This window comes from Acanthopagrus latus, chromosome 13 (assembly GCF_904848185.1).
Source record: "Acanthopagrus latus isolate v.2019 chromosome 13, fAcaLat1.1, whole genome shotgun sequence".
In the NCBI taxonomy this organism is placed as follows: Eukaryota; Metazoa; Chordata; class Actinopteri; order Spariformes; family Sparidae; genus Acanthopagrus; species Acanthopagrus latus.
Window position 1 is genome coordinate 20431271 of NC_051051.1, and position 27986 is coordinate 20459256.

Sequence of the window (27986 nt, forward strand, 5' to 3'; positions counted from 1 at the left end):
GCTTTGAATGTGAGAATGAAAACATCAACAATTATGATGCCCATTTTTTTTTAAATAAATAAATAAAACAGCTTGGACATGAGGATTTAGGTAGATAAAATGAAGAAATTAGACAGAATGTGCTGTTTCTGCAGGCCTGTGTTTTGTATTAAATGGAAAAGTATTTTAGTATCAGCTTACCTGTTTATACATGATACTTTTTTATTCAACTATTAGAAGATGGAATTTTTGTTTTCACCCCTAATTTTTTGCACAGGCTAGATGAAACAAACAAGATATGATATATCAGTCAGAGAACTTTAGAGCTGTTTTGACGTGGACTTCATTACAGGCTAGCCACTTCCCCCTGTTTCAATTATCAGTGCCAGACTAAGCTGAACAGCTTTAGTTTAATGCGAGCCATATTAAGCTGAACTTTTATTTTCTTAACACAAAAGCGCAAAGGAGGATTTCACTAAATGTTGGAGTTGTTGCTTTCAGGGTTAACAGGTGTGTATGACATCTTGATGACATCAGCAGGTGAATGAGACTTTATTTAGAAACAGGATTCTTTTGTACAAAAATCATGAATATAAAAACCAACAACTGAAAACCAGAACAATTTTTTTTGGGAAGAACAATGAAGCGAACGTTTCCACCTTCTGATCTTGCATCGTTAACCTTTATAGACACCATTAGTAAGAAAAGTTGATTTTGAGTCTTATTCTGAACTTTTCTGAAATTTCATGTCAAATAATAGTGCTCTGGGCTTCCCAACTTCCCAACAAGCAAAAACTGACCCTTAGAGATGACAGCCAACCTGTCCTACAATCCCAAAGTGGCACTTTTTGATGAATTGGGCATTAGACTCAAAAATCAAATTTTCTTTTAAATAGCACCTTTAAGAATCAAGTCAAGAATTCAGGATACTTTATTCTAGATTCAAGCACAGCTAATTTTGCTGCATGGAGAACATGACTGTAAACTTTAAAAAAAACATGAAGTTGAAAGTTGAGAAGTTGGTAGAACATCCTCATAACACATTTGTTTTGGCAGTCGGCTCTGCAGTCTGTTTCTGTTTCTCGTTAAGAGTTCGTAAGCATTAGCGCAAAGTGAGCAAGCTGCACATGCGGCATCATGAGTGAACAATAAAACTTAAACGATTGTAGACTAATCTTTATAATCCAACATGTTTCCTTTCAGTCCTGCCATCTCTACTCCTGGCGGCTCTCTTTAGAAGATCCTGACGCCGTTTCTCATTAAGGAGCTGCTGGATGCGTTTGTTTTGTGTTCGCTCGCGGAATGGTGGCATCCGCGGCACAAAGTAGTTCTGATGTCCCCTGGGGATATCACTGTCCAATCCCACAATCCGATACGGGACCTCATCCACTGAGTTGTTTTCCTTTTTAGGGAGAGGGAAGAAGAGCGACGATGAAGACGCTGGTGGTGTTGGTTCAGTTCCTGTCAGATTCATTTCAGTTTGAAGGTTCCCACTTTCTGATGTTCTGTTTGGTGATGATGTGGCGATGATGACGTCATCAGGATCAGCTGACGGTGAGGTGGGGAACTCTGGAACGGCAGACGTCATAACCGGCGTCAGTGTGGGACCTTGACCCTCAGCATATGCCATGGGAACTGTAGCAGGGGGCATTGCGGTAGTGGTAGTTTTCCTCTTGAATAAATGAGGTGGAGCAGTTCTTCTTGCACGTCTTGTAGTAGTAGTGGTAGTAGTAGTAGTAGTAGTACTAGTAGTAGTAGTAGTAGTAGCAGTTGTAGTAGTTGTTGTTGGAATGATATCAGGAGTTGCAGAGGGAACAGAAGGATCCTCGTATGATGAATAATCATCATAATCGTCATACTCCACGTAAACAAAGTCGGTAGGGCTCCTGCTGGTGGGGGTCGGAGTTACAGTGAAGCTTGGTGGTGGGGTAGTCATTATTTCACTGACTCCAGACCAAGAGAAGGTGGATAATAAAGTCATCGTCTCTGTGGTTAAACTCCAGGAACTATGAAACAAAAAGAAGAAAGATCAGTGACATCAGATCAGGAGAGTTTAATACCCTTGAAGCCTTGGTGTCAGATCTAAAATTATTTCCCTAAATGCTGCATATATCTAAATGCTGAAAGGGTTAGCTGAAAATAAAATGTTTCAGGATGCTCTTACTCTGACCTGGTACTGGAGGTCGGGGGATTTGTGCTGCTAAAGTTGCTGAAGGTGCTGATGTTTCCCTCGCTGCAGGACTTGCAGCACATCTGACGGTATCCAGGAATGGAGCAGTACCGACTCAACACCTCCATCCGGCAGAACACTGAGCGGTCAGCACGACAGCGCTGCCCTGGAGACAGAGAAAAGGTTCCGTCAATGAAGTTCAACCACCAAGGGGAATAGGTGATCAGTGAGTTCAGCAGAACTGCAGAATCAGTAAAAATCATAGTCCATCACAGAAGAATACAACCAATCTTGAAAACGTCTGCTGTCTCATCCTACATGAAAAAAACCTGAGTTAAAGCAAAACTCTTGCCAAAATGCAACCTAGGCTTTTTTGTGAATGTACCTGAGTCAGACCTGTGTAAAAGCATAATTTACGACAAAGCAGTTAGCAGTTGCTTGTTCCGCTAGAGCCGCTGTCATGGCAGCCGAGAAGTATCATTCTCAGAATGCAACGTAACATGGACGAGTAAAGGTGGAACTTTACTGTCTTTCGGTAACAATGCAACGTGATATATCATGTGACTTTTACGGCTTTTGATTTTAGTATTGGCTCCGTTCTCAACTTCAAGGTCAATATTGTTTTTCGCTAACAACACAACAACAAATCGTCAGTGCATTTATATGGAACTAAGGCCCTGTCCACACAAAACCAGGTTATTTTGCAACCGAGGTTTTGTTATATAAAATTCTATAATATAAATAATATAAAACTCAAAGCTTCTGTTCATATGTAGAGACCCTGGTGATACTACGAGCAAAGATTCATGTTGTGTCGAGCCTTCTTAGTGTTTTAAAAATAGCGATTTTGATGCTATCATAGTAGTGCCCATAGCACTCCCATTGGAAATGAGTTTGACCCGAAAATGAAAATATGGTGAATCTAAAAAGTGCCTCTTTCGTCATAATTATGCATTTACACAAAGGTTTGACTCGGATACATTCACAAAAAAAAAGCCTAGGTTGCATTTTGGTGAGAGTTTTGCTTTAAGATGAGAAAGGTGGGAATTGAGGAGAAAGAGGAGCAGTAAGTGGAGGAAGAAGCGTAAGAGCAGACAAATTTGCAGAAACAGCAGAAGGAGAAAGAAAAGAAGCATGCAGGGGAGTCTGGGAAATCAGGCACAAAGAGAGGAGTAGGAAGAGTCTGTGTGTTTTACTGGAGGGGATCTTTGGTGCTGGGAAGTCTGTGTTGGACCGGGACAGCCACTGAACGATGGCGTTCTTCGGGTCACCTGCAGGGAGAGACAAACACAGTCAGCTACACACAAACTATGACTCACAACATCCCTCCCTTACTTTCAGAAAGGTATAACAGTGATTGGTCAATGCCTACCACTACAGGGCGGGGCCTGGCAGGTGCGTGTTGTGATCGGTCGGGGCTCACTGCAGTTTCGAGCTGAACCCTCGGAACTTGAACACGCAACCTGGCGCTCCTGAGTCCCATTTCCACATGACACTGAACACTATAAACATAACGATGTCAATCATATTTTGATCAGTTAGCGATCTATTATTACACACATGCTAGCTGTGACAGGTTGCAGTCCAGACAGAAGTAAGAGGATGTAAAGAAAGAAAAGCATCAGGTAGTCCAGAAAGAAAAAAAGTTAGAGATAATAGATAGTAAAGAAAAATAAAGTAAGAAGTAGTCTGGAGAGAGAGAAATTAGAGTTAGTCCAGAAAGGCGAAAGTTACAGGTAGTCCAGAAAAAAGGAAGTTAGAGGTTATCCAAAAAGAAGGACATTACAGCTAGTCCAGAAATAAGACGTTAGAGCTAATCCAGAAAAACAGAAAAGGTAGTCCAAAAATAAGTGTCAGAGGCAGTCCAGAAAGAGGAAAGTAATGGTAGTCCAGAAGAAATTCAAAAACAGAAATTACAGTTATACTTAATTAAAAAAGACAATAGTTACTGTGAGTTACAGGTAGTTCAGAGAAAAAGAAGTTAGACATTGTCAAGAAAAACAGATGATAGGGGTATTCCAGAAAGAAAGAAAACAGAAGTAGTTGAGAAATACTGAAAAGTTAGTCAGGAAGAAGGAAGTTCAAGGTAACTAGATAGAGAAATTTAGAAGTAGGAGAGGAGGAAGAGGAGGAAGGGAAAACTAGTCCAGAAAGAAGGAAGTCACAGAAAGAAAGAATTTAGAGGTCATTCGGAGGGACAGAATTTAGACCTTGCATACAGAAGTGGTTGTCATAAAGAAGGAAGTTCAAGGTAACTAGAAAGAGAAATCTAGAGGTAGTCTGGAAAAAAGAAGGGAAAAGTAGTCCAGAATGACGTAATTAGAGGTAACCCAGAACAACAGAAGAGGTAGTCCAAAAGGATGCAATTTAGAGGTAGTCCAGAAAGAAAGAAGAGGCAGCCCAGAAAGAAGGAAGTTAAATGTAATATAAAAGGAGTGATGTGTAGGTAGTCAAGATCGAAGGAAGTTTGAGGTAACTAGAAAGAGAAATCTAGAGGTAATCTGAAAAGAAGCAGGAAAAAGTAGTCCAGAAAGAAGGACGTTACAGGTAGGCCAGAATGAATGAAGTTACAGACAGTCCAGGAAGAAAGGTATTACGGGTAGTCCAGCAAGAAAAAAGCTAGGGGTTGTCCAGAACGAACAAAGAGGTAGTCAAGAATGAGGGAAGTTAGAGGTAGTCCACAAAGAAATGACAAAGAGACAGTCCAGAGAAAAGGTGGCGGCAGTAGTCCGGAGAGAAAGTGGAGGTAGAAATTTTGGAGCCTAGTGGTAAGATAATGTTGTGACTTTGTGAATAGTCTCCTGGTTTCACTGTTCATACCGGGGTCCAGGGCCCAGATCGCCAGGAAGCAGGACAGGGGAAGCGGTTGCAGGTTTGTTTTCCCTCTGGACGGTCCTCGCCACAGAGTTTGCTGTGCACCGAACGCTTCTGTTGCTGCTGCCCCGTGCTGGAAGTCTGCTGGCAGCTCACCCAGCGACGCTGCCACCCGGTCTGGCCACAGGAGGCGCTGCAGTCCTCCCACTCCCCGGTCACCCAGCTAAGGCAGTAGAACAATAGGTTTTCAATGCTCTCTTATTGGAGATGAGGTACACTGACATTTTACCTCCCCATAACCATTTTTTGTAGCTAATAGGGTTTCCCCTTAACAGGAGTGTAAGGTTGTGTGAGTCATTTGAATGCATATCTGTATATATATCTTGCCATTTTGTAATGTGAACCATTCCAATTGAAAGAGGTTTAACATTCATTAAATTTGGTGTAAGAACATAACCACCTTTGGGGAACTGTAGTGTGTTAGCCTGGCAACTTGTAGTTCGTTACCGTGGGGAACTGCAGGCGTTGGAGTTGCAGCTGCGGCTAATAGCTCTCGGTTTATTAATGCTGGAGCAGAACATCCTGTGAACCATTTTACCATCAGCCTTCCTCCTGCAGCCGAATCGCGTGTACTGTTTCCCTAGCAACCAGAAAACAGTGTTAAACACCATGCAGCCGTTACCCTGGAAACCACATAATATAGCAAACTAGCATGCTGATAACAAGCGAAAGAGTTCAAACCTCCTCCGCAGGGTTTCGAGCAGTGGGACCACTTCTTCAGCGCCCATTCGTAGAAGATGCCGTCCTCGTGCAATAGGTTGGACTCAAGCGAGGACCGGAGACCATCCTGGATGATGTACTTGTAAGACACCGTCACCTTTGAGTCTCCATGGGAATGCACCTAACAGGCAGAAACATAGGTAGGCAGTTGTTTCTCCAATTTAGACTCTATTGAGGTGCTATGTCAGCATGTTGGACTTGGTTTGTCTTGCTGACAGACTGACCATGAGCAGGACTCCATACTTCAGTGGACCTGTGGTCTGGATGGACTCCTTCTCCTCCGTGTTGCTGTACTGCCACATCACACCCTTCTCAATCACCACTCGGGTTTCTGGGAGCTCGTCTTCACCATTGAGGAAGAGGTGACCCGTGTCCTGGTTCTTCACCGCTGGAGCAGGAAACAATGAAAATTCGATTTTTAGTGGTGGGCTGAGTTCTTCAAGTTGGACAAAACAAGGTCCTCCCCCTTTCTCTTACCCAGGATGTGAGGAGTCCCTTTGAATTCCTGGATCAACAGGTGTCGGGCTCCTTTGGGGATCTCCAGGATCTTCAGGTAACCTAGGTCATTGGAAGAGTAATCATTGATTGTTCATTGACCATTATTCGGTCAGCAATGAATACTGCCAGTCCCCACCATTGTCTATTGCATGGCAGGACCGGCTTAAATACTTGTGTAATAACAATTTCGGAGAACCGATCTTCACTTTTTCATTCACAGAACATCAACTTTCTGTTCAACAGTTTTGTACTCAATGAGCTTAAAAGAGCTCCAATATTTGAATGGACCATGTTTCAGTCTGACACAAAACTTCAGGAACCTGAAGTATCTCTTCTGATGAGATGTTTTTCAGAGACCTTGTTTCTTGGTGCTGCGGGTGAAGTTTCCTTTGATGATTTTACAGCTGGAGTTATCTCCTCCACAGACACCACATCGATCCTCCTGCATGTCTGAAGCGATCTGTCCATCACAACCTACATGCTACAATGGGAGAGAAGAAACAGGGAGAAGAAGTTTTTAGTTTGAAGATAAGGTAAAGTGTGCTGGTGCAACTCTTCCTAACATTCACTTGGTGAAACTCTAAAAACTGGCTTCTGCTCCCATTTCGGACAGGATGCACTAACTCTTTTAGCTCAGCAGCTACAGTGAATATTCCGATTTTAAAACGGTGTGTAACTAACATTTGCACCCTATTTATTAGTTTGGGATCTCTGGGCTCTCCAGTCTGAAGTGACTTGGAGTCATCTTATGTTCTTAATTAACATTGTTTTTTTTTTTACAATTTAAAACAAGTACCCATTCCCTTCCTGTGTTTGAGGAGAATTTTGGAACGCTGTTTTGCTGTGAAGCTCCAGAATTTTTTCATGGACCATTTTTTACTTGCCTTTCCATCAACATGGGAGCGGGGATATACCAATAGAAATGAGAGTTTTCATTTTTGGTTGAATGTTCCTTTAAGGTCTATAAATAATGTAATTTAGGTGTTACAATACATATCTTGTGCAATAAAATTACATTAATACAATAACATAGGCTTAAGAAGTTGAGAAACTAAATAAAGACCTCACACTCTCCTCGGACGCAGACACTATGGCCATCACTGTAGGAACAGGGCGTCCCGTCATGCACCATTCTGTTCATGGAAACCACCGCGGCTGTTTCGTTTGACTGACAGTACAGACGACAGCGTTCATCAGCTGCAAACACACAGAAATGTTATGATCCAAGACAGCATTGTCAAAGCTACGCAAGGTGGAACATTTGAAGTGGAACATTGAGAGTTTAAAGAAATGGAAATCAAAATATTTTCAGACATTAAAGAGTTAAAGTGAGAGGAGAGGCCACAAGTTTCCTTCCAATAACAGATTCCTGACTGATGAGTTTAACATATGAACACACACACACACACACACACACACGCACACACTGAAACGCACACACACATTTTTTCCAAACTTACAGATTAGATTAAAGTTCCCTCTCTGCTCTGTGTGTGTAATGCTCAGGGTGTCTGTGTCTGTTTAATGTGTATCATATGAAAAACACATATGTAAATATGTGTTAAAATTTGTGTTTCACAAATTATGTGTGTATTTATGATAAGGTTGTTTGTGTGTTTTATGTGTGTATTTTAATGTGTGTATTTACGGTCAGGGTGTTGGTATGGCAGCCAGTGATGTTTTCTTCCTTCATGTTCATAAAATGGATTCCAGATTTTACACTGATCCTCCCTGAAAAAGAAAATCAACATATATAAACCAACAGAAACACGTAACAACACAACACAACACACTACAACTCAACGCAACTTGGATAACACAACACATCACACAACATTATGACCCTATACTAGTAAGCACAGCTCAACACAACACAGCAGTACAAACATAACACAACTCAACACAACAAACTTAAACATAACATAAAATGACAGGCACAACAATAACACAACACAAGACAACACAACACAAAACAGCACAACACAACTCAACATTACACACCTCAACATGACACGTAACAAAAAACGTACAAACACAACCCACCACAACACAACCTAACACAACACAACACACCACACTACAACACATTTATGACAATACATGCCCCTAATCTGCCTCCAGTTGAAAAGATTGGACACTAGATCTACTGACCTGAAGTCAGTCAGTGGTGGACACTCTTCTTTGCTGCACAGCTGGAACTCATAACTGTTTCCGAAGCAGGTGCGCCCGCCATTGGCTGGACTGAGAAAAGCAACAGGTTAGTCTCTTTGATTGGTGCGTCTCATGTGTGACATCACTAGCCCTTTTCACACAGATGCCGTGTTAATATCGCAGCAGCGGTTCACAAATTCTCTGCCGTTTTTAGTTCACGCAGAGCCAAGCAACTACTGCGTTTTGATGAACTGGTGTGTAATTCACACAGCAAGCTGGCGCAGCGGCTCCTAAAGAGGTGTGGCAGTACATGTCATGATGATGACGTCTCTGTGTTTTCTTCAAAGTGTTTCCCCAGTGTCCTCCAGTTAATCTAAACATGTACTGGCTGATGGTTTATAATCATTTGGATGCTGTTTTTCGGGCAGAAATGTGACGAAAAGTCAGCGGGACAGGCGGGAGGACAGACACTTATCCACCTATAACTGCACTATATTTTTCCTCAATTACGTTGTCAAAGACAGACACAGTCCCTACGTTTCTTTTGTTTGGTCATGTAACTTTGCTTTGTGGGACATTTCTCTTTATTTAGTTGAGTGAAGGACCTGTGTACTGCCCTTGCAGCGCGTTTCTTGTTGCAAAGCTAGACAGCCAGTTAACACTGAGAGATCCTCCAATAAACAGACAAGGCTTGACTTTTCTTGTAGTTTACTGTTCTCTGAATCTCCTTTGTTCTTTTTTTTTGTAAAACTGAAACATTACAGAAATGTGAACACATATTAGCACATAAACAACAATATATACAGCATTATGTATGTCCACACACATGTCTATGTCACACCGAATGTTAGCTTACTACTAGCAAAACATGTTCAAACTAAAACGACAGAAAATGTCTGAAACCTACTAATAACACAAAACATCCTTAACATACCTCTACTTAAAGACATTGTACTTACAGACAAATAGTCTCCAAGGCAGAAGCATGTAGAAAAAACACCCAGCAGGAATACACTCCAGCACTGACTTGTTTAGCTGCTCAACTGAAAAATGTGTCTGCTTGACTGCTGGATTAAAACTGACCAGTAGATGGCAGTGTACAACACTAAAGGTCAATGTAAATAAAATATGTTTTTAACCTTTTAACCTTAGCTTGTTTATGAACTTTTAACTTATATTCTATCATGCCGACTAAACTTTAACGGCAGCACAACCTGTGTAGTTACCAGACTGTCAGACCGACACGCCCCTGCGCCGCCAGCTTATCCATTCACACTGGCTTACCAATGCTGCACCTCTGATACTACCTCCAGAGACATATCAGCACCAGAGCGAAATTTCAATCCTTGCCGCCTCTGAGACTTTCACACAAAGAAGGAGGCGGAGAATTGGCGCAGGATCCCTGCATTGAGCCGGCAGTGTGAATGGGGCTACTGATGATTTACAGCTTACTCACGCTGGATTGTCACAGCGCCTGGCCCGAAACCTGACCCCTCCCCCGCAGGTCCTGGAACAGCTGCCATATGGACTCCATGTTCCCCAGCTGCCATCTTGTCTTAGCATGTCAGGGGTCAACTTCATGCAGAAACCTTTGAAACAGTGCTGCAACAAGAGACAGCTATCATGGAGATGTAAAGGAAGATGAGACAAGAGCTGGATTCAGCACTTGTTAGCCTAGCTTAGCATAAAGACTGGTAGAAGCTGAAAATAGCTGTGACCCAGACTAGCAGTGTACAGCCATGCTAGCAACGCTGCTTTGCACAGCAGTGCTATGTGCTAAATGCTAACATCAGCATGCTAACATGTTCACAGTGACAATGCTAACATGCTGAGTCTAGATTGTTAGCATGCTAACATTAGCAGTAACCAAAAAATACAGCTGAGGCTAACAGGAATAGTATTAGCTCTGCAGATATTTGATCATAAACCAAAGGAAGTAAATAACTGCTGACATACATAGTCACTGACACATTTCAGTTTGAGCCAAAATGGTGAATTCATATTTATCCTCGGAGAGGAGCAGCTTGCTTGGCAATCAAATAATTTACTGACCTCCTCTCACGAATAAAATGTCATGTATCTCTTTTGTTTGGCTAAAGAAACATTGTTTTCTCTTTCACAAACTGACAACATCAGGAATGTTTTCGCTGACATCAACCTGCTGATGTCTGACCACAAAAACCTGTTTGGGATAAATTAGACAATTAAACAAACGATGACCCGAATGTGTCCTCACCTTCCCTGGTCCACACTTTGTCCCGTCCAGTGGCGGACCTTTCTTGGTCTTACAGTAGAACGGGTTGTTATAGTCACTGCACCACAGCTGTTTACAAGGGTCAATGGTTGCGTACTAGAAACAAATACAAATAAATAAAGCTACACAGAATATCTCAAGATACAAAAATAAATCATAAACATCATCCCAAAACACAGACAAGCAGCAAGAAAAATGCCCCTCATTCAAATTGCAGAAACAGAAAGTAAAAATGTGTTTTAAATCTTCATAAAACATCAGAGCCTGACTTCTTAAATCTGAGCCAGAGGGGAAACAATCAGGGCCAAACTGAAAAAAAAAACTGTGAAAAATAGATAAATTCAAACCAAACATGATAATCAGAACTGGGGGAGAAAACAATTTAATTTCATCATCATGTTGCAATGGAAATTCCCAGAACAGACTTCATGTGATTAAAGACTGACTACATTTGATCTTATGTGTTAGTTTAAATAGTCCTCCTGGGGAGGTTTTCTGTGTGATGTCATCAAACGGTTCTCAGTTAACATCCTGACCAGATGTGGTGTTGGCCTCCAACCCAAAAAACACATCAGGAGGTCACATCAGCACACATCAGTCTTACTAAAACACTGAAAAACTCAAACATTTAGCTCCTGCTTGAAGTGTTCCTTTGGAGGACTTTTCATCCTCAAACTGACATTTACATAGTTTTCTGACATCCCTGTAAGGTTTATTTTTATAACTTGCAGTCCTATTTCATAATGTACTATGTAATATGTGTGAAAAAAAACAGACGGACATACTGCAGTACAGAGACTGTATCCTGGTCCGAAGTCAAAGCGACACTGTTGGTCCATGGAGTACTGAAACCCTGGCAACTGAGGCAGAGCTGGCCAATCATGGTTGAATGGGTCATCACGGAGACAATCATAGGTACTAAAGAGAGAGAGAGACAGATGTGTGATTGGTTCAGGTGATGCCTGATTTGGAATTAGGGCAAAAAATACTCATGTTACAGTCAGACATAGTTCAGTGGTTCTGTTGTATATAGTAAGTATACTGGTAGTAGTGCACGAAGTACTCACTGAAGGTACTTGTGCAGCTCCATCCAACTGCACCGAGACCAGTGATATCGATGGAAGGTGGCCTGAACTCGCGGAGACATGATGCTGCCCAATGGCACATCTTCCTCACAGTCATTAGCCTCACCATCATGCTCCATCCCTAACCTGAGACAGACATAAAGACAATAAAGAGAAATAACAGCAAATTCCAGTCAGCTACAGCACCTAGAGAGGGTAATACAGTATTGAATCTTGGAAGATTTCTATGCATTGTCATAATGACAAAGGTGAGTCTGATATGGTTTCCATGTGGACACTTGGATGGCCTTTGTCGTCTCTATGTGGAAAGCTGCAGTTCAGTATCGTCTCTTCGTGGACAAATCTGAGCCTGTTTCCTTTTCTACTTAGAAACCTGGGGGCCATTATCGTCTTTAAGTGGACACCCAGGAGTAATTATTTTCTTTGTCTGAACACCTGGGATTTGTTTGGACAAACTGGACGTCAGTACTATCTCTACCCTTTCTACTCAGACACCTGGGAGTTGGTCATTATCATCTCTATGTGGATGTGGAGTCATTAATATCTCTACTGGGACTGAGTCATTACATTCTCTATGTGGACGCTTGGGAGTCAACTATCATCTCTACATAATCACCTGGGAGTCATGATCCTCCATGCAGACACCTGGGAGTCATTACCATTTTTACCTGGACACCTGGAATTTGTTTTTGTCTCTACATGGACACCTAGGAGTCAATCATCATCTCTACATAGACACCTGGGTGTCTTGATCATATCTATATGGACCCCTGGGAGTCATTATGGTCTCTATGTGCACATCTGGGAGTCATATTGTCATATACCTGGACACCTGAGAGTCACTAATGGCTCTACATTCTGTTATCATCTTTACACCTGGGAGTCATTTTGATGTTGTTTTAAATGTTTTTTTATTTAGAATGTGCATTTTGTAGAAATGTGAAATTGTTTCATGATTATGAGGACTGCCAACACATTTGCATTAAGTTGTAGTGTCTGTGTGTCTCACACATGTCCTGTTTCATGGGCAGCTACGAAGGCTGAGGAAAAACCGTCCTCAAAGACGAGAACACAACTCCGATGCAGGTGACACATTCCTGTAACAGGAGCATAACCTGCAGAAAAAAAATCAAAAGTTCTTTGGTCAGGTGTAAGAGGTCTGGGCATGTCAGGCAGGTGGTATTAGTAGCAGTATTTGTAGTATTAGTGGCAATTTTAGCAGTAGTACCCTGCCTGCCAGAGAGGGAAAACTCACACCGTATCAGGTAGGTAGTGTTACTTGTAGTCCCTTACGTTTTAATGGTAAAATTAGTGCCTTGAATGGCAGAGGGGCCAAACTCCAGCCTGATCATGTAGATGGGGTTACTATTGCTACTTGAAGTATTAGTGATGATAGCTGTTGTGTCTTGCATGCTGAAGGGTCGGAACCCCTGCCTGGTCAGGTTGATGGTGTGAATACTAGTACCTGTAGTATTAGTGGAGGTATTAGTAGTGGTACCTTGCATGCCAGAGGGTAGGAGTGCTTGCCTGGTCATGTAGATGATGTTACTAGTGGTACTTGTCATATAATCCTTAGTGGTTTGCATACAAGAGGGACCATACTCCAGTCTGATGATGGAGATGTTATTAATAGTAGTAGTTGAAGTACTAGTAGTAATATTAGCTGTAATACTTTGCATGCCGGAGGGTAGGGTAGATGGTATTACTACTCCCATTAGTGGATTTGTTAGAAGTAGTCCGTTGGGTGCAGGGCTGTCAGAACTCTTGCCTCTTGTAGTCCCTTGTATGCTGAAGGGTCTAGCCTCTCAGAACGATGGTGTTACTACTATTACCCTTACTTGTAGCATTAGGGGCGTTATCAGTAGAAGTATCTTGCATGCCAGAGGGACCAAACTTTTGCCCGATTGTGTAAATGGTGTGACTAGTAGTACTTGCAGTTTTGGTGGTGGAATTGGCAGAAGTACTTTGCGTGCCAGAGAGACTGAACTTCAAGCTGGCCAGGTAGATGGTGTTACTCATAATACTTGTAGGATTAATGGAGGGATTAGCAGCAGTACCTTGCATTTTGGAGGGACCAAATCCTAGCCTGGTCAGGTAGATGGTGTTACTATTAGTACTTGTAGTATTAGTAGTGCTATTCAAAGTAGTACATTGCATGCCGAAGGAGCCAGAATCTTGCCTAGTCAGGTAAATGGTGTTACTAGTAGTACTTGCAGTATTAGTGGAGGTATTAGCAGTAGTACCCTGCATGCCGGAGGGACCGAACTCCTGCCTGGTCAGGTAGATGGTGTGGTCGTGCTGCTCGGCATGACTCTGTTCCCTCTGCTGGAGATACGACCATCCACAAACATTCTCCAAACTCTTCTGCGGATTCCCAACAGAGACCATGTCCAGGGACTGATGGAGAGACCATTTTGCATTTACTGTTAGTTAAGGCACTGTTTGATATTATTGATATCATTGTGTGCGGTTGCACTTTTTCTTTTGGAATTTATTTTGTCCTCTGTTGTGTTAAGCATGCAAACGTGCCATGGATGGACATCATACAGTACATAAACTTACCACAAAAACTATACAAATAATATTTTGGAATAAAATAAAACCCTAACCCTAAAAAGTAACGAGTTATGAACCCAGGGAGATCAGATAATAGAGCTCACCAAAGCAGTGAAACCTGATAATTTAAAAGCAAGGTGGGAAATAGAAATAGTGGCTCTCTTGTTAAACATCTGCAACAACACTTCCCTGAACCTCTTATCATCTAGATTTTAAATTGAAACTTTCACAGAGCTAGTTATAGCATACAACATTTGAATACCTGAGGATCAACAGGTGAGTAGGAGGGGCTGAAAAAAGTCAGGAATAAAACTGCTGCACACTTACATTACATTACCAAGAATACCTGATGAATGTCTGAATGATGTCATTGAACTTAACTGCAAGTGAAGTGACTGGTGTGCGGGAGTTTTTTTCCTGAAAGAGCTAGTTATGAAATCAAGATTAACAATGCAATCTTGCTTGCTGTGGGAGCTCTGTCGAAAGGTAGACGAAGCTGAACAATGTCTGGTTACTTAATGGGTTTAGACCGAAACAAAAGCTGAGGTCAAACAGCACTGACTTTGTTGGCCTGTGGTAGGGGGGCCCCACAAAGCCGTGGATGAGACAAGATTAAGTTTCCACTGCATTTATTGAAAACTTCTACCCTGACAACAGATGGAACTTAAAAAGAAAAGGTGTCCTTGCTGAGTAACATATTAAAACAACTAGACAACTGATGTTCATTTATAGACACTATAAAACTTTGTTAGCTTTGAAAGAGGGGTTTAGTACCTTTGATGGAGACAACATGATGATTCTGACCAGAACTACATTGATGTTGGCACCAAGAGAATGATCTTGATAGATCTCATTAACCTGGAACAGATAAAGAGAGAAAAGTGCTGAAATATTCATAATAGAATATAAAATATCACTTAATCTGACCATCCATTCTAAATTCTGGAAAATCCATCTGCCACTGAAATAAAAATATGTGTTTCCACTTACAATGTTCATGAGTGTCAGTAGATATTTCTGAATGTGGTCTCGGCCATGGAAAAGAAGAACAGAATAATCCACAGCTAACAGAACCTGCAGGAAGAAAAACATAACTTTGAGATTAGTTAAAAAGTTAAAGTGAAACTCTCGCCAAAATACAATCTAGGCTTTTTTGTGAATGTACCTGAGTCAAACCTGTAAAAGCATAATTACAATGAAAGAGGCACTTCTAAGATTTACTGTATTTTCATTTTTGGGTCAAGCTCATTTTAAACGGGAAACCTATGGGCAAATTTACAATAGCATCAAAACTGTTATTTTTAAAACACTAAGAAGGCTCGACACAACATGAAACTTTGCACGTAGTATCACCAGGGTCTCTACACATGAACACGAGCATTGAGAACATGTTTTGTGTTTGTGCACACAGAGTTTGCTAAAAAGAACGTTTTTTAACAACTCACATTAGTAGTAGCTTGTTCTGCTCCCAGTTGTCATGGCAGCCGAGAGGCATCGATTTCCGAATGCAACAAAACATGGAGGAGAGTTAAGGTGGACCGCACCTAAAGCTGTGCGGATAATTTGTTGTTTTGTCGTTAGCGAAAAACAATATTGACCTTGAAGTTGAAAAAGGAGCCTAATATAAGAAACAATACTGAAATCAAAAGCCGGAAAAGTCAAGTGAGTTATCGTGTGGATAGTTGTTGCTGGATGACAGTAGTGTTCCACCTTAACTCTTGTCCATGTTACACTGGATTCTCAGAACGATACTTCTCGGCTGCCATGACGTCTACGACCGGAACAAGCTACTACTAAGGTGAGTTGTTCAAAAACGTTCTTTTCAGTAAACTGTGTACACAAACTATGTTCTCAATGCACGTGTTCATGTGTAGAGACCCTGGTGATACTACGAGCAAAGTAAAAATAGCGATTTTGATGCTATCCAAAATTTGCCCCTAGCTCTCCCGTTTAAAATGAGCTTGACCCGAAAACGAAAATGCGGTAAATCTTAAAAGTGTCTCTTTTGTCTTAATTAAGTTTTTACACGAAGGTTTGACTCAGGTACATTCACGAAAAAGCCTAGATTGCATTTTGGCGAGAGTTTCACTTTAAGTAAACTCTATATGGATCACAGCTCATCAAATTATTTCCTTCACCTCAATGTTAAAGAGCTCAGCCTCTTCAATGTAACGCCGTCGTCGACCTGAGCCTGATCTTGACAACATCTCATTCTGGTTCAACAACAGGGAGCCCAAAAGAGGACCTGGAGACAACCAAAAGAAATGTCTCAGTAATCATGAAAGTCATTCATATGCACAGGTCTCTCTCTCTTTTTTTAGCTTGTTTGACATTGACATACATGTACATGTCAAAACACTGACCTCACTGACTCTAAGGTGACTCCAACAACTCTAACTTGAGTCCAGCAACAATCTGGTGACTTAAAAATTCTCATGTGACTCTGAGGACTCTCAAGTGAGCTCAGATATACTCAGGTAACTTTATTGACTCCCAGATAACATCAACTATTCTCAGGTGACCTCAAAGACATTCAGGTGACTCTAACAACTCTTAGATGGGCTCAACATCTCTCAGGTGACCTCAAAAACACTCAGGGGAACTTAATGACTCTCAGGTGACTGTACCAACTCTCATGCGACCTCAAAGATCTTAGAGTGACTCCAACGATTGTTGCATGACCACAATAACTCTTAGGTGATTTTAGTGACTCTCAGGTGACAGGTTATCCATAATGATTCTAAGGTGACTCCAACAACACTTGGATGACCTTAGAGACCGTCAAATAAACAAAACGACTCTCATGTGACGTCAACAACATTCAGGTGACCTCACAGAATCTCAGGTGACTTCAGTGACTTTCAGGTGACCTCAGAGATCCTCAGGCGACTTTTACAACTCTCAGATGACTCTAAAGACTCTAAGATGGCCTTATAGACTATAAGATGTCATCAACAACTATCAAGTGATGCAAATGGTTGTCAGGTGACTGTAATGACTCTCAGGACTCTGAGGTGAATCTAATGACACTCGTGATTTAAATGACTTTCACATGACTCTAATGAGTCTTAGGTGTTATCAATAACTATGATTTTCCACAAAATAAGTTTTGGAAAAAGCGTTATATTCTCTAGTGACCACTATCCTTGTGTGTTCTTGCCTATTATATAGAAGGTACATCAGTTTAAAACTAGCTGAATCATCGGTAATCCGAGGACAGACAGGAACAGATGTAGGTGTGCCAGTGAGCATGAACCAGAACAAATCTCTGCATCAAAGTCATTTTAGATATACTAAGTGCTACCAGAGTTGAGGTCATGCTGTGTTGCCAGATGTTGGAGAAAATCTGGGTTTTCAATGGCCAATCAAGGAAACAAAATGAAACTACCCATGCTAACATCTCCTGAAGGCTGCAGTGTTCATCACAGCCTCAGTATGAAACTGTTGGAAGAGAAATACAATTATAAATAATTCAAACGTTCAACTTTAAGTTTGAACTAATTGTTTCCCCATTAGTTTGTTATTCTATTGTATTCCAAAAATGACCTTAAATAAAGACTTTTAAGGGATATTCTGGTGTAAATTTAATCCATGGTCTAACACAGCGTGACACCGAGTAAGACCCCCCCTCGAGAGATCGAGTTTGCAGACCGCTAGCTTACGTAGTTTTAGCAACCTCAGAAATGACCGCATGATAGCAATACATTGCAGTATATGCCTCCAGCAAGAAACTGCCATCAAAAAGCCACAAATAATGCTCAGAACAGCACCAAACTTAAGCAACAGTACAAATAGAGTCACAGCACATAGTTCGAGGTGTCGTACGTCTGCTTGCTTAGCCGGATTTCCATTGTAAAGTGAACACAACTCACCACTCTCCTGCCGTAGCTTCCTGTTGTGGGGAAGTCCCTACAAGTCGATTACAGAGTGCAGTTAGAAATGCTAAATTCAGTTCTTTTCCCTGTCCACTCTCAATAATAACTGTTATAAGTTGGTAGGCAAGACACATTGATTTTGATTGCATTTCCATGAATTAGTAATCATACATTTTCATCCTTGAGCTGTGGAACTCTACTGCACTTGGTCTTCGTCTCGCAGGACTTCTCCACAACAGGAAGCTGCTGCAGGAGAGTGGTGAGTTATGCTCACTTTACAATAGCAATCCAGCTGAGCCAGCATTAATGCCTCGAACTATGCGACCCTATTTGTACTGTTTGCTGATGTTTGGTGCTGTTCTGAGCATTATTTGTGGCTTTTTGATGGTGGTTTCTTGCTGGAGGCATATACTGCAATGTATTGTTATCGTGCCAAAACTATGTAAGCTAGCGGTCTGCAAACTTGATCTCTCGAGGGGGGGTCAAACTCGGTGTTACAGTGTGTTAGACCATGGATTAAACTTACACCGGAGTATCCCTTTAAAATGGTTTGATTTGAGATTTTTGAAGGAAATCCATCTTATGATCCATCACTACCCCTGTTGTCTGTGAGAGAGTAACTGAGACAGGGTTTAGCTCTACAGCTTTGATGGAGAAACTCATCCCGTGAGGCCAAACATGAATATTGTGGCTGCAGGACTGACTGTTTACTTTAACACAGACCAGTCAGATGTTGAAGATGTTTTCACTGAGATTAAACATGCAGGTCAATGTACTGTTGTCTAGTAAACCTCCTGAATACAAACAAGAACAAGAATGCTGTTTCTGTTTCTCTGAGTCAGATTTTCGTCTACATGTGATCGTTGCTCACCGTGCAATGTTGCTTTATTCTGTAAACCATAAATGTAAGTAAGCTGATCGGAGGTTTAACATCCAACATCCACTGGAATGTAATAATATATATATATATATATATATATATATATATATATATATATATATATATATATATATATATATATATATATATATATATATATATATATATATAAGCCTCAGCAGGTTTATTTCACCAACTAGTAAGAAGGATTAAATGCTAGTAGCTGTATGCAAGAAGGAACAAAGCCAGTCAATATTTAATACTGTTGTCATATTTTCATAATTGGAGAAGAATTTTAAGAGATACTTGCATTTATCTGACATTTTAAGAAGAATAACCATGTTTTATTGTATTTTTTTAAAAAACAAATATATACCACATTGTCCTGCCAAAAAGAAAATAAGCAGATTAAGTGATCATAGCACTCTGGATCGTGCTCCTTGTAAAGTTATTGTCCCTTTTTTTTTTTTTTTTTTACTAGCAACAAAGAAGTCCTGACGTGCAACTCTTGAGGTTTGTGCATGTTCTCTACAGGGTAATTAAAGTCTAATAAAAATGTGTGTTATACGCTGACATTTTTATCCTTTTTTTGTTACAAAACTTGTGTAAAAATGTATGTTGTTACTGTCTGTTTTGTGTTTGAAACCCAAATACTGGTTACTTTAAATGCTCATAAAAACATCTGTTGAATCTGTTGTGAGGGAAATGACATAAGCGATCAGTAACAGACACTCTGAGGTCACGCTGTTCTGCCGGAGGCTCAGGATGGGTTTAACTGAGGTGAACAAAAACTTGCTCCTCATTGGCTGATGCTGCTTTGAAGACAAACAGATTTGAGTAGTCAGTGACTGAGAGGACGAGCGAATCAGGAGCTGAACTATCTGTCAACTCTGAGTCCAAAACCTCCGAAACCTCCAAAACTCTGAACCTCGCTCTGCCACGTTGCAGCTGGCTGAGTGTTTGTGTGTGTGTGTGTGTGTGTGTGTGTGTGTGTGTGTTGTGAAGCTCCCATTGCGTCTGCCAAGCTTCCTGGAACAATTTCTCTGTTTTCAGTTTGATTCTTTCCTTCTACAGAAACAACATAGCAGGAGCTAAAAACTGTTTCTGCTTTTGTTTATCACTTGATTTTACCTCTTTATTATGTCATGTGAGGGACGGACCTACAAAACCACATTTTATTAATATAACTAAACACAAATTCATATTCCATATTGTTCTACGGCATTCAGATAGAGAAGTAGTCCCTGAAGATAGTGTGTGTGTGATTGCTGAAGGATTGATTGTGAAAACCCTGATGTCAGTGTTGTAAAAAGTAACCAAAAGTTATACTTGAGTAAAAGTATTTGATATGTACTCAAGTATAAAAAAAGTACATATAACTAAATTATTCATATATTCATGTGTATGTGTATACTGTATACAATTTGGTCACTGTATGCGATTATGGAATCCGATTTTCAGCAGTTTTCTGATTTTTTTTTTTTTTTTTCATTACCAATCAAACAAATTTGAAGCAAATTTACTAGCTAAAGTTACAAATAAATGTAGGGATAAGTATGTGATTTGCCTAAAATGTAGTGGAGTGGGAATATGAAAATGGAAAAATGGAGATGGTCAAGGAAAGTACAAGTGCCTTAAAATTGTATTAAGTAAATGTACTCTGTTACGTTCCATCACTTATTTTCTTACCACGAAGGAAGTCATCTGCAGTTTGATTGACAGCTTCAGATTGATTGACAGCCTGTTGTTTCTTGATGATGGCTGAAGAGCGATAAACAATGTGTTGTCTTCCTCCTTCCTCCTCCTCCTCTCCTTGTTCTTCACTTTCTGACCTTGGTCGATCCCATGGCTCGATAAAAAAATCCTCCTGACCCATTCGGATCATCCCGGCCTGGAGACACAGAGAGCTGTCATCTACTGTTTAATCTTATGTATGATCTAATATTTCATCCACTGTTTCATTTACTGTTTCATTTTCCATAAATCTACTGTTTCATTTACTGTTGTTCAGATTTAAATGTGTCTAAGTGTATTGAAATCAGAGTTAACAATTTTTGAGCATGAGTCAGAGTTAGTGCATTTGTAAGGCTTTTTTGATAGTACAGCTGAAGACTAGGCAGGAAACAAGATGAGAGCAAGAGGTGGAGTAACAAGAAGCAAAGGGCCCCAGATCAGGATTCGAACCTCAGCTCCAAGGACAAAGCCTCTGTATATAGGAGGCCCACTCTACCAAGTGAGCTAAATAGTGCCCCAAGTCAGCAGTATTTAATTGTGAGTCAGCATTATTTGAAATGTGAGTCAGCATTACTGACGTGTGAGTCAACATTATCAAAGTGTGAGTCAGCATTATTTGAAATATAAGTCAGCATTATTTAAGTGAGTTAGCATTATTTCTGTGTGAAAGCATTATTTGCGTCTGAATAAGCATTATTTAAGAGTCAGCGTTATTGCATTGTGAGTCAGCATTAATTCATTGTGAGTCTGCATTATTTCAATGAGTCAGCATTATTTCAAATCTGAGTCAGTGTTATTTCATTGTGAGTTAGCAGAATTCAAGTGTGAATCTGCATTATTTCAGTGTGAGTCAGCATTGTTTCAGTGTGAGTCAGCATTGTTTCAGTGTGAGTCAGCATTATTTTAATGTAAGTCAGTAGTTTCCCTCTTCAATTGAAGATCTCTACATAATAATCCTGCAGCATCATTAATGACCGAACGTCACCATTTCAACACAAATGGATTAATTCTGTTCAATGTGCCTAGACATTCTCTTATTTTGTCCACCATCAGTGGTTCCTGCCTTAAGTTACATCAGCGGTTGCAGCAGGAAAATATTCCTTTCTTTTCTTTCCCTCTTTCCATTTCTTTCCTTTTCGTCTTTCTCCCTTTAAACGCCGCTCTTCTTTCCTTCACATCTGGCTTTAATCAAGCGGCTCAGCTCACGCTGCAAGAAGTAACGATAAACTGAGACACAGTCAGACAGAGTTCAGCGAGTTAAAGCAGGCTCAGTTCTTCATGTTAAACAGTGTTTTTTTTTTGTCTGCAGCCTGAAATCTTTTCAGTCTCACATGAATCGACTTGCTTCCCTCCTACTTCCTGCTGACTTTAACTAACTTCTCTATCTTTATTTGTTTTGTTTTACAAGCTAATTGATTGTGATATTATTGATGTTGTTGTTGATCCTTTAACATAAAAATGGTCCTTTTTTGTGTGATGAGACATTTATCACCAATTAAAGTGAATGAAAGCTGCAGCAGCGACACTTTTCCGCTGTTTTAACCCAAACATTTTTCTTGTGTGGCTTTGAGCTCAGTAAAAATATTCTCATCATGCTGCACTTTTTTTGAGTGTTGAACTCCCTCTGTGGTTTCAGCTGCTCATATGTCAGCTTATATGGAAAGTCAAAAGGCTCAAAAAATACCAGCAGTTGTCAAAACATCTGCTCCATCAGCAGCTTCTTAAAAGAGGATGATGCTGAAGATAATGTAAAGATTTGAGGATGTTTCCATTCTAATATGTTTATATCTTTATAATTATATACAATTTTTGTTTTATGTAAATTATAAATTATAAATTATATGTTTTATGTAAATTATAAAAAAGTACAAATACAATGTTAAACTGGCATTCATAAAGAACTCACTTCAGAGCTGCAAACACACAGCGTTCTTAAGATATCTGCAGGTGAACTGATGATGGAATTAAGGGATGCACATTTATAGTAAGACATTTGTTTACATTGTTTGCTGAATTCACTGGTTCTGTTATTTTGCAGGCTGCACAGCATTACATTTTGCATAAAATCAGAAGATCATTTATAAACTTAATCTAAGTTTATTCATGAGATGAATAACACTGTGTTTTGCCTCTCAATTTACATTTAAGACATTATTATGTGATTAGGAGGGAGTTGAGAGGAGAGAGTGTGAGGAGGGAGTGACCAGGCCATAGTGAGAAGAGAGTGACCAGGATGTAGTGAGTAGGAGGGAGTAACCAGGAGGGAGTGAGGGGAGAGAGTGACAAGGAGGGAGTGACCAAGACATAGTGAGTAGGAGGGAGTGACCAGTGGGGGAGTGAGGGGGGAGAGTATGAGGGAGTGACCAGGAGGGAGTAAGAGAAGTGAGTGACGAGGAGGGAGTGAGAGAGGAGGGTGAGTTAGGGATTGACAAGGGGGGAGTGATAAAGGAGGGGGTCAAAAGAGAGTCAGAGAAGAGATTGGATGGAGTGAATGTAGGGAGGGAGTGACCAGGAGGGAGTGACCAGGAGGGAGTTAGAGAAGGGAATGATCAGGAGAGAGTAATAAGGGGCGAGTTGAAAGGAGAGAGTGTGAGGAGGGAGATACCAGGGTGTAGTGAGTAGCAAGGAGTGGCCAGGAGGCAGTGAGGGGAGAGAGTGATGAGTAAGGAGTGACCAGGAAGGAGTTCAAAGGATAACCATGGGGAGGGAGTGATCAGGAGAGAGTATAGGAGAAGGGAGTGATGAGGAGGGCGTGACCAAGAGGGAGTGACTGGGAGGGACTGACCAGGAGGGAGTTAGCGGAGAGTAATGAGGGGAAAGTGATTGGTAAGGAGAGCACTTAGGAGTGAGTAGCCCTTTTTACACAGTAACACTGCAAAGCGAGGGTTCGCCAATTCTCTGCCAGTGGTCATTTACACAGAGCGAAGCATCACCGTCTTTAAGATGAACTGCTGTGTAATTCACACAGAAATCCGATGCTGCAGCTCTTAAAGAGGCGTGACGGTACACATCATGATGATGAGGCCGGTGTGTTTTCAAGGTGTTTCCCCAGTGTCCCGCCTGTCAATCCAAACCCGTGGACAGTTTATAATCATATGGATGCTATTATAATGTGTAGTGATCGAGATCCTGACCCACCAAACATCCTAGAAAGTGACAAAGTTACGTTTTTCACTCTAAATTACATAATTAAATAATCGCCATCTGTAAACTGGAAGCTGTCTGACTCACACGCGGGGACGGAGGTTGTTTTACGGGGGAAAGTTCACTGAAGTCTCGGTCCAGAGGGCTGACGGTCGCTGTGATTTATTTTCATCACAATCACTCGATGAGTTAAAGTTTTTTTGCCGGTGACAGTTGTTGCAGGCTGCTTTTCAGGCAGAAATGTGACAAAGAGTAGGTAGGACAGACAGGAGGACAGACAGGAGGACAGACGCTTCTCCACACACAGCTGTGGTATTTATTTCCCTCATGTAAGTTGCCAAAGACAGTTACAGTTACTATGTTGCTTTTGTTTGGTGTTGTTTGCTGTAGCTTTGGGGGACATTTCTCTTTATTTAGTTGAGTGAAGGACCTGTGCAGTTGTCAGACTGTACGATCAACACGTCCCCGCTCCGTGCCGCCGGGGTTTGGAGCACAAGGGGCGTAAGTGACATCTTGGGTGAAAATAAGTTTTATACATCATTTTAAAGGTCTTGATGATCTCTATCAAATGGTAAAATGGTAAAATGGTAAATTGAGTTTGGAGCGAAATAGGCGTAAGTGCACTGAGCTGGAAAAAAAATAATTCTTTAAAATATGGATTCTATGAAGCCTAATCTCTCTAAAAGTCTAGATTGCTCAAGTACGTTGTTTTTAATCAAGTAATTACAGTCAATGAAAAGTTTGTTTTAGCTCTCCTTTAAAATTTTGAAAATGTCACTTACGCCCCTTGTGCTCCAAACCCTTGTAATATGGCCCTGACACTACCTCCAGAGGCGGATCGGCACTGGAGCAAAATTTCACCCTTAGCTGCATCTGAAACTTTCACACAGAGGAGGAGGCGGAGAATTGGCGCAGGATCCCTGCATGCAAACGGCAGTGTGAATGGGGCTAGTGACGAGGACGGAGCCGCCAATAGGGAGAGACCAGTAGGAAGTGATGAGAACGGCTTGATCAGGAGGGGGTAATTGAAGGGAGTGACCAGGGGGGAGTGACCAGGAGGGAGTGAGACAGGGGGATGATGAGGAGGGACTGATCACAGGGGAGTATTCATCACAGGGGAGGTATTCATGAAGGTGAGTGAAAGAGAGAAAAATCAACCATCATCAGATGACACTTACCAGTCCGTCACAGTTGCTGATGGCGACGGACGTGTCCTCCATGTTCGACACCTCTCCTGTGTAAAAGCAGTCTGTGTCTCGTATTGGCTGGGAGTATTTCTGTCCTGACTCCTCCCACCACTCCATGGTGGCGCTGGGGGCAACGAGACGTGAGTTGGGACGCAGCTGCAGGTGGAGCTCCTGTCCGAACACAGTCACATTGTAGAAAAGCTCCCCCTCCTCATCCCTGTAACCCTGCCCTCTCTCGCTGTGTCCGTTCTGGCTGGGTGTTGACACATCTATGGGCGGGGTCTGGTCTAAGATGTCTGTTTGAGTCTGTCTTTTGCTTCTGATATTTTTTATATCAGTGAGCGTGTCCTGTGCAGAGTGGGCGTGTCTTTTGCGTTGGTGCAGGTGGTTGGTGGAGGCTGACGCTGACAGGATATGCCCTTTTGAGTTGGTCCTGATTGGACGGACGACATCAAACTCTGACAGGACCTGTTTGAGAGAATCTGAGAAAGAATTATTAAAGTAAGTTTTGTGTTTTTCCACTCGCCAGACTTCTTTCCAGTGATGACACTGTGATCTCACCGGATCTTATTTTAGCTTTTATAAATGTCAGTGATATATTTTCAACAAGGCTTTCTTCTTTTTCTTTTTCTGAAAAAGTATGTCAGAGTTCTGTTTTCACTTTCAATCTCAACGAGGAGTAAAAAAACACAGTCCGCAAACACTTGCTTAAAAGTCTAAAATTGTGACCGCAGTTTGGTGGGAGGGATTAATAAATGCACCACATGTTAAATGCAAAATGTTAAAACCAGAAAAACAGAGAGAAAGCGTGTAACATCTGGAACTGAGAGCCAATCAGAACCAAGCCTCCCTCTGCAATGTGACATGAGCTAAGGCTGATCTCAGATCAAATGCGCGTGTGTGTGAACAATATCCCAGATGATTTAGAAGACAGGAGTCTGTTCTCATTCTGTCTAAGGTCATGGAGGTCAAAAGTCACACCTATACAGACACACACACCCACAAACACACACACACACACACACACACACACACACACACACACACACACACACACACACACACAGATCATACACTCAGGATATGATGAAATATGATCTGAATCGTCCACATTCCCCAAACGCCAGAGACACATAAACACAGAGATTTATGGGAAAAACGTGGAGAGGAAAGTTCCGTGACTCAGAGACAGAACAGAGGAACGTTCCTTTGTCCAGTTTCCATCTGCTGCTGCAACTATGAGAGCTGAACTGGGTACACTGGGAGAACTGGGAGAATGTCAGGTGCTCAGTGATGGATCAGTCTGTGTTAATCAAGTGTTTTGACGTCACTGCAGAGGTCAGAGGTCACAGCCGGGAGGGCGAAACAACAACCACAGAAGAATAAGACAAAGTGCAGTAGGTGTTAATGTCATTCACATTAACAGCAGGGCTGGAGGTACTTACTATTCAGTTAGTAGGAGATCATGTAGTAAAGCAGTGGAAGTATTAACAATACACTAAACCACTGTTGAGGTAAATACTCAATTCTGATTGGCCACTGGTTATCAAATAATTCTTACTGCAGACACCTCAACATTAGGAATTAAAACAAAAATTTAAAAATGAATAACTTATTTACATCACTGAGTTAATTCCTTTAGTGCATCATCCTCTGAACACTACAACATGGCACATGTAACACATAGTGATGGAATGTAACAAAGTACATTTACTAAGTACTGGCTCAAGGACAATGTTGACTATTTCTATTTTTCTCCAAATTCATTCTTCCACTCTACTATATTTTGGGGTCAAATATTGTACATCTTACCCACTACATTTATGTGATAAATTTAGTTACTCGTTACCTCATTATTCTATTTTATCAGCAGTCAGATATATATATAAAAAAAAAAAACACTGGATAAAAGCTGAATTGATACTTAAGTATGTTAAATAGCAGATACTTGAAGATTTTTACTCAAGTACTATTCATACAGGTGACTTTCACTTTTAGCAGAGTAACAGTAGTGCCAGTAGTAACAGTAGTAGTAGTAGTAGTAACAATACCAGTGCTTGTAGTAGAAGAAGTATTAGTAGTAAAAACAGTAGCAGTACAGCAGCAGTAGTAGTAGTAGTAGTAGTATTGTTGCAGTAGTTAGTAGCAAAGTTGCAGCAGCAGTGTCCCCTACTTGAGTTGTCAGTGATGTATTACTAACAGTAACAGCTGTGGTATTAACTACAGCATTAACAGTGCTACTAACAGTATCTGCAGCAGTGGCAGTGGTAGTTGTGGTATTGATAGTATCAGTAGTAGATGCAGCAGTTATTTGTGTGGTTGCAGCAGCAGTGTGTCTCACCTGTGTTGTCAGTGATGTAAACTGAGTGTAAACCGTTCATCGGCAGAAGAAACACAATGATCATTAATCCATAATGCAACTGGTCCATTTTGACAGAGAGAGAGAGACAGGCTGGCCGACAGAGATACAGATACAGAGAGGAAGCAAGGCGGACTAAGTGAGAGCTGCTGTGTGCAGACTGAGCACTCTAACAGACACTCCTCCACTCTGTCTCATTATCTCCTCCCTCTGTCTGCCTGCATGTGTTCGTCTGTCTCTCCACCCACTCACTGCTCTGTCTCTTTCTTAGCAACAGGGCATTAATACTGCAGCAGTATACCTACAGAAGTACTCTGCAGTGACACAACTCTAATTTGTCGGTCAGTTGCTTCAGATGAGCAAGCAACAAACACAGCCATGTGCACACACACGGTTCAGTTGTAGTATCTCTCATTGTCCACAAGATGGAGTTGCAAATTATATTAAATTAAATGTAAATTAAATTTTCTGTCTGTGTTTCTAAACCTGGCTGTGCCACACCTGACCTCCAGGTGAGTTT

The 27986-nt window shown here is 41.2% G+C and overlaps 2 protein-coding genes across 2 annotated transcripts in view; one reads left to right on the forward strand and one right to left on the reverse strand.

The window, feature by feature from the left end:
* Window positions 1-507: 507 nt before the first annotated feature.
* Window positions 508-27602, reverse strand: LOC119030957 (A disintegrin and metalloproteinase with thrombospondin motifs 2-like). The gene is made up of 25 exons (XM_037118964.1): window positions 27449-27602; window positions 25099-25589; window positions 20732-20933; window positions 16426-16532; window positions 15278-15361; window positions 15062-15145; window positions 13975-14128; window positions 12741-12846; window positions 11714-11857; window positions 11432-11564; window positions 10629-10742; window positions 9849-9994; window positions 8393-8482; window positions 7890-7972; window positions 7305-7438; window positions 6599-6722; window positions 6221-6301; window positions 5968-6131; window positions 5705-5864; window positions 5471-5603; window positions 4970-5186; window positions 3522-3651; window positions 3346-3420; window positions 2150-2315; window positions 508-1985 (listed from the first exon to the last, which is right to left on the reverse strand). Exons 1-25 carry the CDS (start codon window positions 27534-27536, stop codon window positions 1157-1159), a joined length of 4239 nt encoding a protein of 1412 aa, XP_036974859.1. The 5' UTR covers window positions 27537-27602; the 3' UTR covers window positions 508-1156.
* Window positions 6156-27986, forward strand: part of LOC119030960 — a 33033-nt gene continuing 11202 nt past the window's right edge. The window contains exons 1-2 of the mRNA XM_037118973.1: window positions 6156-6296; window positions 6667-6774. The gene's annotated coding sequence lies outside the window, so the exon portion shown is untranslated. The remainder of the gene's footprint in view (window positions 6297-6666; window positions 6775-27986) is intronic.

Coding starts and splice junctions, on each gene's coding strand:
- LOC119030957 (XM_037118964.1), bottom strand. CDS start 27,536: ATGGACCAGTTGCATTATGGATTAATGATCATTGTGTTTCTTCTGCCG. Junction 15,362..16,425: donor CTGAGCTCTTTAACATTGAG/GTGAAGGAAATA, acceptor TTCTTCCTGCAG/GTTCTGTTAGCTGTGGATTA. Junction 5,865..5,967: donor AGTATGGAGTCCTGCTCATG/GTCAGTCTGTCA, acceptor TCTGCCTGTTAG/GTGCATTCCCATGGAGACTC.